This window comes from Fulmarus glacialis, unplaced genomic scaffold (assembly GCF_000690835.1).
Source record: "Fulmarus glacialis isolate BGI_N327 unplaced genomic scaffold, ASM69083v1 scaffold20816, whole genome shotgun sequence".
Taxonomy (NCBI): domain Eukaryota; kingdom Metazoa; phylum Chordata; class Aves; order Procellariiformes; family Procellariidae; genus Fulmarus; species Fulmarus glacialis.
In genome coordinates this window covers 19,655-33,207 of record NW_009219000.1, presented here as the reverse complement: position 1 = coordinate 33,207, position 13,553 = coordinate 19,655, and the positions used below count along the sequence as shown (strand labels likewise).

Sequence of the window (13,553 nt, the reverse complement as noted above, 5' to 3'; positions counted from 1 at the left end):
GCCCCTCAGCCTGGAGGGCAGGGGAAGGCAGGGTCGGTTTTGGGCCTCTGACCACCATCAGTTCTGGCCCCTGCCCCCTGGGGACGCCAAACCTCAGCTGGCAGCACCTGGATAGACGAAGGGCCCTGCTTCTTCTGTCTCTCTTATGGACAGCTTCGGCCCCTCAGGAATGGCCCTCGTTTCTCGTTATTCTTCTCAGAGGAAAGAAAAACAGCGTTAAGCCGTGGCATCTCCCCTGGGGTCCAGCTGCCTGCCCCAGCTATGCCAGATGGGGACAGGGCAGAAACCCACGCCTGTGTCAGGGCAGGAACAACAAATCTCCAAGTCCCTCAGTTCAGGGAAGAGGAAAGGAGGGATGGGATGGGATGGGATGGGATGGCAGCAGTTCCAGCAAGGAGCAGAGCTGGAGGGGAAGAAATGACAGACTGGGACAGGGTCCCTGGGGAGAAACGTGGTTGGGGCAGGCAGGGCTCCTGTAGGACTTGGGCCCCCTCCTCCTCTCCGGCCAGCCTGGCCCTTGCACACATCTGCTTGTTGGGACTTAGAGCGGCACTGAGCAAGGGGACCAGATATGAGGTCAGCCTGGCTGCACAAAGCATCTTCCCTGAGCCCCCACAGGCCACAAGTGAGGGCCATCACTTCTGGCAGAGCAAGCAGACTCAGATACACTGATGTTTCTGCTCATGCTGCACTGCAAGCGCCCGGAGCTGTCACACCTGAGGGTTCTCCCTGCCCAATCACTATTCAGGACAAGGAGACACCTGCCATTCACCCCAGGGGCTCTCCCTTACACAGCCCTCTCCCCCCAAACCAAACCCACTTCGGGAAGAAGCCAGGCAGGCGGACGATGCACAAGACCAGCTGAGGAAGGGACACACTTACTCTGAGTCTGGCGACAGCTCCGAAATGCTGTGGGAGGTGGCGGAGCGAGGCGTCGAGGAGCACATTGCGGAGGGCGTCGAGGAGGTCTGCACGGCAGAGGGGGTGGTGGTGGTCTGGGGGCCTGAAGGCGTGCTGGAAGATTGCACCGAGGACAGGACGGAGGAGTTAAAAGAAGCAAGGATGGAAGAAAGGATATCTAACTGTTCAGTGGAAGGATGCCGGCTGGGAACAGCCTCCAGGTTCTCTCTAGAAGGCTGTCTCCTTGACAGCGGCTCTAGGCTTTCCCTAGACAGCTGCCTCCTAGAGAGACTCCCCAGGTTGTCCTGCGAGGGATGCCTGCTAGGCACTGTGTCCAGAGGCTCTCTGGAATTAGATCTTCTGGAGAGGAAGTCCAGCTGCTCCCTTGAAGTTTGTCTAGCCAATGCTAGCTGGTCCCTTGAAGGCTGTCTTCTAGAAAGCAAATCCAATTGTTCTCGAGAAGTATCTCGACTTGGCAATGTGTCTATTCGGTCTCTGGACACTTGCCTACTTGGCAATGTATTTAGCCACTCTCTGGAGACCTCTCTTACTGGCCCACAGTCTAGCTGCTCTCTTGACCCAAATCTGCAGGGTAAAGTGTCAAGGTGGTCTCTGGAGCCCTGCCTCCGCGGCAGCGTGTTTCCATGATCTCTCTGACTGGGCCGAGCAGCCAGTAGATCCAAGTTTTCCCTAGACCCGTGTCTGCTCGGGATACTTTCCAGGTGTTCAGTAGACCCATGCCTGCTGGGGATAGTGTCTAGCTCCTCCCTGGACCCGTGCCGGCTGGGCACGGCTTCCAAGCACTCTCCTGAGTTGTGTCTGCTCAGCTGCTCCCGGGACATCTGCCTCCTCATCAACATGTCAAGCTGCTCCCGTGACGAGTACCGGCTGGCTGGCTGCGACAAACTGCCCGTCCCAGAGTAGATCCTGCCGTAGGAGGCGGCGGGGACAGCCCTGTGACCCAGTGTGGAGGTTTTGTACCATGTCAGCTCGTTGGTCATCCTGCCGACGGATGGCAAGCCTTGGAGAGTCGGAGGATACTGGAGGCGGTTCTTCAAAATCCCTGCACCGGATAGAAAGAGAAGTCAAATCTTTGCATAACAGTGAAAAGAGCACAAAAGCCGGGGGAGATAAGCCAAGGACACGACAAGATGGATCTGATGCTGAGCCTTCAGGGCCACATCAACCTGAGACAGGCCAGGCCACTCTTGCCTGCTTGCTCCAGGCTGTTACCTTTTCTTTGCCGTTGGGTCTGAGTGAGGGAATTCTCGTCCCCGCTGGTCAAGGCCAGGTCTGGCTGATTATTGTTGGCCGCATCCTTGTTGATGTCGAATCCCAGCTTCCGCTCGGAGCCCCACTTCTGCAGGGAGCAGGGGTGAACCTCGCACTCGCCCAGAGCTGGCCAGTACGACATGAGGTCATTGCCATCCACGTCTGGCGAAGGACACAGCAAAACAGGCCCCAGGGAAGAGGGAGAGAGTATTTCTGTAAGCAGCGATTGAAGCCATCACAAGTCACAGCCTGGCCCCCAGGGACCTGAGCTCACCCTGCCAGAGCCCCCAGGACTTGCCTTTGGGAGTGGTGTTGGCGGGGTTGGTGAGGAGGCGTTCACTGTGTGCTGCCCGCTTGAACTGGCGCTGGAAGCGGCCCCGCAGGCGCACGTTCTCCTCACTCTCCGAGGACGGGATGGAGAGGCTGCGCTCTTCATCCAGAGACAGGTCACTGTCTGAGTCCGAGTCCTGGTCTGTAGGGACACAGCGCGTGTTGGGGAGACATTTGGAATGAAGGTGGGCGAGGCTTTTCAGCCCAAATGGGGAAGGACAGACTCATGCCTGCGAGCATCTGCTAGTTAAATGACCGAATCACAAAATAACGGAGGCAGGGAGGGACCCAGAGGTCTCTGCTCTGACCCCTGCCCAGGGCAGGACCAGCCAGGCTCTGACTGCCTCTGGGAAAGCAGAACCACCCTAGGGCTGACCACCCTTGTGAGGACAATAGCCTGCCTTACCCCTCACTGCCCTTCCCTTGGCAGCAGCCTGCACGTGCTCCACCTGCCCTTTCACCAGGCGCCGTAAGAGGAGCCTGGCTCCATCTTGCTGCACCTCCCTGTAAGGCAGCTGCAAATAGCTGTAAGATCCTCTTGCCTCCTCTTCCTCCAGGTTGAGCAAACCCACCTCCCTCAGCCTCTGCTTGCCTGTCCAACACCCCAGCCCCAGCCACGAGGGTGGCCCCCACCGGTCTCACTCCAGTGGGTCAGTGCCTGTGCTGTACTGGGGAGCCCAGTGTCCCCATGGACCCCACAACAGCCTATGCCCCACCCTCTTGCCTCCTCCATTTCTAGCTCCTTGGAGACTGGCTATGCCCTTTGCTGTCTGTCCAGGAGGAGGGTGTGCTATGTGACACAGCTGCTGCCTCTCCTTCATATCCACAGCATGTTTGGGAGTCACAGCCAAACACAGGGTGTAGGATGTAACGGCACAGCCAGAGCCTGCACCAGGAAGGACTTCCTTAAGCCAGAAGTTAATTCGGGATGCGCTGGGTCGGCCCCAAACCCAGGCACTGGGTTGAGCCTTACCTCCCCCGGCATCACGGTGGAACATGGCCACGTCGATGTCTGTGGGGCCAGCGTGAGCCAGCAGGCTGTGATCCAAGGCCGAGCCCTGATGCGCTGTCACGTTGTCTCTGAAAGACAGGAGGCCCGAATGGTCACAGCGGCAGGAGCCCTTGGCTCTGCCTGGGTGCTCCTGGCACCCCGGAGCCCCGCGCCGCTCCCTACCTGAGGTAAGCCCGCTGGCTGGAGTGGGTGCGGGCAGAGCGCACACTGCTCACCGACGAGATGGTGGAGGCCCCCAGGGTGATGCGGATGAGCCCGCTCTCCTCAAACAGCGCTGTGTTGTTGTAGGCATTGGGGCCCTGGCGAGGTGGGGAGAGAAGCATTTGCCCTGTTAAGGAGGTGCCGCGGCAGCCCAGGGGATGGCCTTCCCACCTGCACCTGCCACCCCCCTGGGGAAGCGGGGACGTCCCCGTCAGCTCCTGTCCCAGCCAGGCAGGCTGTCCCCAGACCCCTGGGCTGCTCCTGCTCTCGCCCACCTGCGTGCTCCTCGTGGCCTCCTCGCTCTGCCCCTTCTTGCCGAGGCAGGCCAGCTTCCAGGCCTCCCGCACCTCCTCATTCAGCACGCAGAACAGGACCAGCACAGCCAGGCCCTACAGGGAGAGACGCCGTGAGAAACAGCTCCTTGCTGCTGGCCATCCTGCTCGCCCGCAGCACCAGATCCTGGCCGCTCCCTGGCTCCTCCAGAGCCCAGCGTGTCAGCCCTGGTGGTCACCAGGACAGGGACGCACCAAAGAGCCCCTCGACACTGATCAGCGTTAACCCTGATGGTGGCCATGGGTGAGGGAGGAAAGGGTGGGGTGTCCCCCTGCCTGGCAGCGGCCAACGAGCGGCTGGCAGGGGTTCCTTCCGCCACACCCCCACCAGCCATGGTGGTGGCAGGAAGTCTGCGGGGTGCTGCCGTGGGTTGTATTTGGCGTGTTGGACACCTCTGTTGCAGGCCACTCCCTTGCTCTGCTCTCTGAGAGCAGGGAGACCCATTCCCTCCAAAGACGGTCCTTGCTGCCCCTTGGACGTCACCTCTGAACCAAGCACCTTGCAGCCACCTCCTGCTCTGTGCCACCACTCACCGCGGGCACAGCAGTGAGGCCTGGCAGGAGCCACTCGCTGCCGCAGCGGGGAAAATGGAAGGGACAAGGAGCCCAGTGGGATGCTGGGGGCTCAGCATGGGGCGCCCACTCTCCACAGATGGCCGTGGGGACCACAGGGACGCTCTCCTGGGCTGACCCGTGCCCTCCCCTGGCAGAGGCCGGGCAGTTACCTGGAGGCTGCAGAGGACAGTGTAGAGGTAGTGGAAAGCCAGGACACTGTTGTTGACAGCCAAGAGGCCAAAAAGCCAGGTAGTGCTAATAACTAGAAGCAGAACAAAGGAGCTCCGTAACGTCATGCTGGAGAGAGAGAGACAGACAGACAGGCACACAGACACACACCGAGAGGTTAGTGCGTGTTGTTAATCTACAGTCTAGTGCTCACAGACGGAGATCCAGAGGGGAAAGCGCGCTCCTGCCCAGCCCTCCCTGCTGCGCCCAGCACTGCGGGCTCATCTCTGCACAGCAGTTCAGCTCCTCCCGACTCCCAGGCCTTCCCTTCTGGATCACACATGGCAAACACAGGGGCCCAAACGACACAGGTCGTTTGGAGCCACGGAGAGCTGAGCCAAGCTCCAGGGCTGGCCCAGGAGGGAGTGGGGAAAAGTCTCAGAACGAGCACGTAGGAGAAGAAGCAGCAGGTGCTGAGCGTTGACAAGGGCAGAGTGTTGAATCCAAGCAGACACAAGGGGTGGCTGTGAGGGCAGGCGGTGAAGGGGGGCAGGCTGGCGGGACAGTGCGGAGATGGGGACATAGGAACAAGAGGAAAGGACAAAGTTTAGGAAAGGTTAACGTGGCTGGCAGGTGTGGGAGAGGAGACCAGCTGCAAGGCTGACACTGATGCACAGAGGGACACTCTGCGATGGTGACAGAGGGAGGATGATCACTGAAAATGCTAAAAACCACGAGCCACAGGAGCTCTACTGGAAGTTTGGCCTCTAATACTCACAGAACCGACTTCTTCTTGGTCTCCTTTTGGCCTGGGGAACAGGACATCTTGGCCACAAGCAGGAACATGACCCCATTCATCTGAAAGTGTTGGCACTGATTAGAAGCTGTGCCAAGGGCCAGCTCTGACCTGACACCCCCAGCGCAGAGCATGGGCAGCCTCCAGGTCCGCCAGGCCCATGTGAACGTCCCCTCCTCTCCCCTTCATGCCCTAGCCATGGCCTCCCCCAAGTTTGGCTGGAGCAAGGAGGGATAGAGAGAGGGCCTCTAACTGAGGAAGGAGAATACAGAGAAGGGGGCAGGCAGTGGGCAGCCAAGGAAGGGGCGAGTGCCCATGGTGCGGAGAAGGGAGGCGGGAGAGGGCTGTGGGTGAAACAGGACAGGGTTTTACCACAATGACGACAGTAATGGGGCCTGCAAAGCTCCAGACCAGCTTATCATGAATGGAAATCCAGCAGAAGTCGGGGTTCCCATAGCCCTCAGGATCCAGGCCAACAGCCAGCCCTGTGGGAGGAAGGGAGAGGTCAGGTCCAGACCCAGCAGCCTTGGAGTTGCCCAAGCCATGTCGATCCCATCCCAGCACTGAAGGCTGTGAAGGGGCTCTCTTGCTGCTCCTTGCCCTGTGCACAGGCTTCCCTGCCACAGGGGAAAGAGCCAGGACTGTGAGCCCCAGCATCAGAGCCTTTATTTCCTTTTCTCCAGGCGTTCCTGACACAGCCCAGCCCAGCAGGCGTTCACTGCCAGCAACGGATCACCTATGCATGCAGGCTTGGGAAACTAGGAGATCTTAACCACAAGCCCTGGGACAGCAGGAGCCCTGTGCCCATCGAACAAGCCATGGGGAGATGCGCTGAGGAATTACTTCTCCCCAGGAGGCAAGACGACAGCCCTTGATAGGTGGTCCCCAGCTGACCACCACAGCACTGCTCGCTGCCAGCACTGCTGGCCATGGCAAGCCCACCCTCAGCTCTCCCAGCCGGCTAAGTGATCCGGGCAACACCAGGGGATCAGGAGGCTGCAGAGAACCGGTGCTTTCGGCATGGCTGTAAGCAGACCTGCTCTTACCAGTGATGATGGCGGGCACTCCCCAGCCGATGGCATAGTAGAAGCGCATGGCCCCAAAGTTGACATTCCGGGCTTCGGTCTGCATGCGGTATATGTGGAGGCCTTGGACGAAGAGCCAGGCGAAGGTGGAGAGGAAGAAGCAGTGGAGGAGGATGGCAATCACAGTGCAAAGAAACTGGGGAGACAAAAGCCACTCAGAGATGGTCGCGCTGTGCCAACGCTAACTACATCATCCATGCCTCGCCCCCACCCCCATGGGCATGCTTGTTCAAGCCCACAGACCTGGTTCTCGGTGCGGTTGATGCCCAGGAGAAAGAGCAGCTCAGAGAAGAAGAGGGTGACTGATATATTGGAGTGGATGCTACGTGTGTTGGATTTGAGGCCTTTGAGGCAGGTCAGGAAGGAGAAGGTCAGCAGCAGAGCCACCAAGGAGAGCGACACCAAGGAATAGGTGACAATTGCCAATGTCTCCAGGTCACCTTCCAGTTGCTGCAGCAGCAGAGAACCAAAGGCAAATGGCAGTGTTAGGGGGAGACTCGGAAAGCCTGCTGAGCTCTCAAACTCTACTTGTGTCCCACAGGGAATTTTGTGCCTGTGTCTGCTTATTCTGGGACCCAGTGGCTAACAGCCCCCACCACCGCCCACAGCCCCACAGGCTGAGGTTACCTCTCGGTGCGAGCTGTCCATCAGAACCCCAAAGGTGCCAAACTGGGAGCACTGGCAGTGGACGTGTGTGGTGTTTCGGTACACAAGCTCACAGTCCCTGGCTGTCCAGAAGCCAGAGGGGTTGGTCCTGCAGCCACCAAAAAGCAGAGCGCACTTAGGAGAGAAGACAGATGAGTGTGGTGTGGGGGGAAGGAACCGCAGAGAAGAAGGGTGATTGGCAAGGCTTTTCTACCAGCAGCTACAACTGCACTCCTACAGCTGAAGTACTGGAGCCAGAGCCCTGCAGGGACCGTGCTGTGCCCTCTCGGCAGGAACTAAGCCCCTGGGAGAGGGCAGAAAACCCCACATCCCAGTGCTGCCCAGGCGCACAGCCTGTCATGGCCAGGGAGACTCAGGGAATGAGGAGGTGCCTGGGGAATGCAGCTGAAAGCGAGTGGCCCAGCTGTGCTTGACTCACGGGTTGGAGTGGTTCCACTGGACGCAGAGAGGTTTGCTCCTGTTGGCCGTCTCCAGCAGGCGAAATTCCAGCACGAGAGGGGTGTCCAGGGGCCCCCGCAGGAAGGTGTGATTGCTGAACACAGACACGCTCACGATGGGGGAGTTCATCACAGGATTCTTGGGGAGCCTGAAGGAGCAATCGAGCTCTACCATCACCATGCCTGGCAGCGGCAGCCCTCTGGGGGCCTCCCTGACGTCCTGGACTGACATCTCAGAAGGAACAGCTCTGCCCAGCCCGCATCATGGGGTCAAGAAACATGCGACAGAGCAACACCAAGGTGGGGAACACGCAGAGCACCGCAGGACCGTCTGGCTGGGAACCAAACCCCAGCCATTGCAGACAGACTCAGCAACTGCCGGAGGGGGCAGAGCAGAGTCCAGCCAGCCTCTCTTCACTGGTGCTTGTGGAGGGGAAAGAGGAGGAGGACATACCTGACACTGCGGCGATCCACCTGGTAGCGTGCAGGCAGCAGCCCTCCCAGAGTGCGGTACATGATGAGGATGATCACAGCGAGAGCGGGCTCGGGCTCTGGCAGTGCCTGCCTCGGGGAGGAGTTCTCCACAGTGTAGTTCCCTTCGCCCCCAGCCAGTGTGGGCACCGCCGTGGGGGCAGCTGAGGCACACAAGGGGATGGTGAGAACACACACACACTGCTCTGAAGGCAGCTTGTAAGCCCACCAGGAGCCTTTGGGATGTGGTGAAGTCAGAAGCTCTGAGCTCTCAAGAGTGACTTGTGGACCTCTGACAGAGCCAGGTCTCAGCAGGGACACATCTTGCCTTCCACTCCCACCCACACTGTTCCCCGAGCGATGCTCACATGCTCACCTTCAGCTTTCAGGGGGCTCAGCACCGACAGTGGCAGCACAACATGGGTGTGGGGGTCCGCTGGCCCCGGAAGAGGCTGCTGTGGTAGCGAGGGTAGCGCCGGCGGATATGGGAGTGGTTCTCCATGCGATCGATGCTCAGCACTGCAGAGGAGCAAGGGAGTGAAAGTCAGCTCTAGGATGGCCACCTGGAGAGCAACCATGCTCCACGGGCACCCCAGGTTTGAAGTCACTGGCAAAGGGATCGTATGAGCCACAGGCTGGGTTGTGGATACGCCCTGTGTCTGGGCATGACGTGAGATCCCAGCACCCACAGCGCTTCTTCCCAGCTCAGATTCTTGCTCTGCCATTGGGCAGGCTACTTCTGCCACTGAGGCCAGCAGCTTTTTCACTGGAGACTGGGAGGTAACTAGGAGCAGGCAGCACACTCCTGGCTCTGCTGGCTCTCGGTGGTGTGTCATCTACTCCAGGCAGGGAAGGGACCAGGACGTCTCTCACAAACACCTCCCCATGTTTGAGAGAGCCACCAAAGAGGGTTATCAGCACCCTCACTGAGGTGAAGTGAGATGAGGAGAAGGGGACAGGGTGTGATGGAGGAGTGGCTCTGCACCACCGCAGCCAGGGCCTGCCACCAGCCAGCTCCTACTCACTGATGTTGGGGGTGACAACGCCGACGGGGTTGAGGTAGGTGAGTTTCATGTTGCTGGCCAGCGTGCCCGAGTAGTCCCGCAGCTGCTCCATGAGCATGGGCCTGCCGTGCTCACTGTGTGGCAGCATGGCCCAGTGCTCCCGGTTCTCGGGCGCCAGCACGGAGCTGCCTGCGCGCAGCAGGTTCTGCATGGGAGAGACATGGGGGCAGGGGGTGAGGGAAGCATTGCCTTTGGGCCCCATCCTGACCATCCCCAGGCTGCAGCACTGTGCTCTCTGCCCAGTTGCTGCACAAGGGCTTGGGGAAGAGGGGTACTTTCTGCTACGACGGGCCCCCACCCTCAATGCTCATCAGCCAGTGTCCTGCAGAGACATCTTCCCTGCACCCCTGCCATGAGGGACTTGCAGGCAGCAATAAGACCTCCCTTTGCCTTCCCTTCCCCAGGTTAGGCAAACCCAGCTCTCTGCCTCCCCCTATCCACCCTGAGCTCCAGCCCTGACCACGCAGGTAGCCTTCACGGGTCTTGCTCCTGTGGGTCAACGTCTGTGTGGCACTGGGGAGCCCAGTGCTCCTGACGTGGTCTCACAACATCCTCGATCCCCTCAGAGACCCAGGCTCAGGGCGGCTGATAAAGAGAAGCAGCATCAGAAGCCACCCTGATCTGGGGGAAGGACTCACCTCATTGAAGTGGGCATCCTGCGTGGCTGTCAGACCAAAGCCACGCTGCCGGCTCTCAAAGGCCATGAGGCGGGATAGCAGGCGGAAAGTGATGTGCACATCATTGCCAAAGTAGTGGTCCATGTGGTCTGTAACGGCCCGGAGCCGGTGGGCCAGCTTCTTGGCTTCAATTGTGTTGAGCTCAGTCTCGTTCCTCTCCAAGCCCTCCAGCTGCCAGCGGGGAGAAAGGAGGTAATTAAACAATTAAGCGGTTCCTCCCTGGGAAACTGGGATGCTGCAGGCCCCGCTTGGCCCAGAGAAACCATGGTACAAGCCAGGGACACTCAGAGTGGTGATCACTAGAACAGGGAGCATCCCTGGCAGACAAACAACCTCCAGAAACACATGCACTGGGCCAGGCCCTGCTTGGCCTGCCCAGTACCATACATGACAGAGACCAAGGAGATGAAAGGACAGAGCAAGCATCTAGCGATACTTCCCTGGAAACTCTCCTGGCTTGTTACACTTCAGCCTCGCTGGGATGCACGTGTTTAATAAACTTGCCCAGATACTTCAAAGGGATTTGTCACTGAAGGGTCTGGGGGCTACAGATGTCCCATGGGGCAGACATCCCACCAGCTTCAAACAATTCAGCCCTGCTCAGGGTTATTTGTTTTCCTCTCAAATACTGGGGCAGGACACAAGTCATTTCTGATGGGGACACTCAAGAGATGAGACAAAACCAAAATGAACTTCAGCTCAGACCAGTGCTCGCACAGAACGGGTTTGGGGGCAGGAGACTGGAAGAGAAAGGTGCTGAGCACTGTAGCAAGGCCCGTTCCTACTCTAGGTGCCCATGGAGAGCTGAGCTCTTTGAAACCTGGCTGTGAGCCCTTGCTCGTATGGCTCCTGCCCTGTCTGGGCTGCAGAGCCGAGAGGGGATTACCAGCATGGAGAGCTCCTTGAAGGCAGGTGAAGTGCAGTTGAAGAGATCTGGCTCCAGCCAGCCCTTCTCCTCATCACAGTGTCTGATGGCTGCACCTAAAACCAGGAGGAAGGGCATGTCTGAAATTCAGCACAGGATACATAGCTCCCCTGCTGCATCCCCCCAGCGGGGACCCTCTGCACCAGCTAATCCCAAAGAACAGCACTGGCAAGAGATGGGAAGAGCCTGTAACACCCCAGGGCCGTCCTCCTGCTTTGCACCAGTGCAACCCATTCCACCCTTGGTCTGCCTCACGTCAGCAAGCTGCTGCCGTCCCCTCCCTCCAGGAGCTGGGTTCCTATGTGTGCTTCTGGGCTGCATCACACCAGGTGCCATCATACAGAACTGCAAAGAGAAATAAGTGACTTGGCAGGGCTCAGGCTGGAGCCCTGGTTCCTGGTGGGGACGTGTCTGTGTCCTCAGGGCAGATTTGACCCCGAACTACTGAAGCCCATGCAGCTCTAGGCATCCTCCGGCTGACAGCCTGCAATGCCTGCTGAGGTCCTGCCTCTCTCTACAGGGCAAAGTCACCCCAGGATAACACCCCTGCTGTGGGGCTGGCAAACCCACCCCAGAGACGAGCCCTTATGGCCGAGCGGGATGGAGGAGTGGGATGAAGGAGGACCCATCCAGCAGTGCAAGTTGAGTACCCAATCTCTGGCTGGGGCCCAAGAACTAGTGCACAGCAACGGAGATACCAGCAATGAATGGGATCAGCTGTTAACCACCACCAAAAGCGCCGCTAAAGCCGACATGGAGAGCAGTGTCCTGGGCCGGGAGTGTCACCATGCACACTTTGAACAAAAGGAACCCGGGTGACCCCAGTGTACCTGGCAGGACTGTGGACCAGGCCCTCCTGGGGAAGGCACCAGGGCAGAGAAGCCCACCCAGGTGCCCATGGCTGGGAGAGGGCAGCAGTGTGGCCAGGGTGGGGACAAGGAGCCTGGAGCAGACTCCAGTTGCTGCTCAGAAAAGCCCCAGTGACTAGCATGCCCCCTCCACCATCTACAGCTCCCAGCTGTCCTCCCCAGCCACCTTTCCCGCAGCTGCAGAAGCACAGGGACCAGTGCCATTGCAGCTGGGAGCAGGGAGAACAAAGAAACCTCCACACTGCTGGCCTTCCCCCAGCAGAGAACAGAGATCAGCAGAGAACAGAGATCAGCTCAGCTGCAGATCTGGGCAAGATCCAGCTGCTGGGTCCCTCTGCCTCCCCCTGCCAACTGGGCAGAGGGAACAGGACCTTGTGCTGAGCATGCCCATCAGTTCCTGCTCCTATCCTACTGCCCCCTGCTCAAACAGCTCCCCCTTCCTCCACCCCACGGCCATTCCTCTATGGCCTCCCTGGCCTCACTACCAATTGCTCATCACCAGCTCCTTCCCCTCCCAGCCTAAGCAAGCAGGTACCAGCCCGGGAGAGCCAGCATCCTTCCCAGCTGGGGAGCAGAGCATGGATCTGCCCAGAGCCAAAGCTGCAGGCTCAGGACAGTGGGTGGCAGAGGCTGCATGCGGCTGCAGCCAGGTTTGCGCTGGTTAGTGTGCTGGGAGCAGGGAAGCAGCATGTAGGAGTGGTGAGGCCAGGCAAAGCGTTGGGAAGACACTCGGCAGCTCCAGAAGCGGCAGGGAAAGTGCAGGGGTGTGCAGGGTGCCAGGCAGGGAGCAGGGAGGGAATGCCGCGTGGTGCAGCCCTTACAGCACAGGAAGAAGGAGGTGGGAGCAACCTTACCTGCACCCCTCAAGCCTGAGCACGGAGGGCGAGAGAACCAGGGAGAGAAGCGACAACAGTTAGGAGCCGAACCTGCCTCCTCCCGGGGCGAACGGCTGGAGAAGGACAGGGTTTGTATTGTCCCCTGGGGCTCGTGCTGCCCAATAGTCCCAGACACCCTGCTCACACCTTTGCTGTCACTGAGGACAGCCTCCTCCAGCTCGGGACATAACTCCTACCCGAGACACTCACCTAACGGCACACTGTGCCCTGCCCCACTCGCAGTGCACACCAAGGATGGGGCTGGCAGAGCTGCAGCAAGGTGCTGCGGGTGCCGAGCTGCTGTGCCAGGCCTGACCCCAGCCTCAAGCCCGCTGAAACCAAAAAGCAGCAGGGAGAAGGTGGGGACCGAGGCCGAGGGAACAGCCCAGTCTCAGGGCTGGGTGATGGGCCTAGACCCTACAGCCTGTTCCCAGCCTCAGCCTCGTGGCCAGCCCCCTCTGCTCTCCCCCAGGCTTTGGCATTTTCTCCTCCAACTTCCTTCTCCCAGCCCTCAAGCCCAGCTAAACGGGACTGGGACAGCACGAGGACAGAGCAATATTGCTGGGGCTGCTACACCCCCTGGCAGCCCGCACACGCCGCCCCCTCGGGGCTGGGTGAGGGGCCTAGACCCTACAGCCTGTTCCCAGCCTCAGTCTCGTGGCCAGCCCCCTCTGCTCTCCCCCAGGCTTTGGCATTTTCTCCTCCAACTTCCTTCTCCCAGCCCTCAAGCCCAGCTAAACGGGACTGGGACAGCACGAGGACAGAGCAATATTGCTGGGGCTGCTACACCCCCTGGCAGCACAGCCAGGCTGCCCCCTCCCCTCCCCATCACATCCCCCACTCACCCAAGGAGCCTTTGGGACACAGCACCGCAGCCGAGAAGCCAAACTTGGTCTGGGGCCACCACACACCCGCCTT

General features: G+C 59.6%; 1 protein-coding gene across 1 annotated transcript in view; it reads right to left on the bottom strand.

Annotated features, from left to right (window-relative positions):
- Positions 1-163: 163 nt before the first annotated feature.
- Positions 164-13,553, bottom strand: part of LOC104078551 (cadherin EGF LAG seven-pass G-type receptor 3-like) — a gene marked incomplete at its 5' end in the record, with an annotated part of 33,041 nt that continues 19,651 nt past the window's right edge. The window contains 23 exon segments of the mRNA XM_009580226.1: positions 164-191; positions 883-1,557; positions 1,636-1,963; positions 2,134-2,334; positions 2,471-2,644; positions 3,476-3,582; positions 3,677-3,813; positions 3,991-4,104; positions 4,773-4,899; positions 5,549-5,628; positions 5,939-6,051; positions 6,613-6,787; positions 6,895-7,101; positions 7,279-7,405; positions 7,736-7,903; positions 8,209-8,389; positions 8,602-8,661; positions 8,664-8,744; positions 9,251-9,434; positions 9,928-10,137; positions 10,853-10,947; positions 12,615-12,629; positions 13,481-13,553. The exon segment at positions 13,481-13,553 is cut by the window's right edge and continues 47 nt beyond it. Of these exon segments, the coding sequence (XP_009578521.1) occupies positions 164-191; positions 883-1,557; positions 1,636-1,963; positions 2,134-2,334; positions 2,471-2,644; positions 3,476-3,582; positions 3,677-3,813; positions 3,991-4,104; positions 4,773-4,899; positions 5,549-5,628; positions 5,939-6,051; positions 6,613-6,787; positions 6,895-7,101; positions 7,279-7,405; positions 7,736-7,903; positions 8,209-8,389; positions 8,602-8,661; positions 8,664-8,744; positions 9,251-9,434; positions 9,928-10,137; positions 10,853-10,947; positions 12,615-12,629; positions 13,481-13,553 (3,660 nt within the window).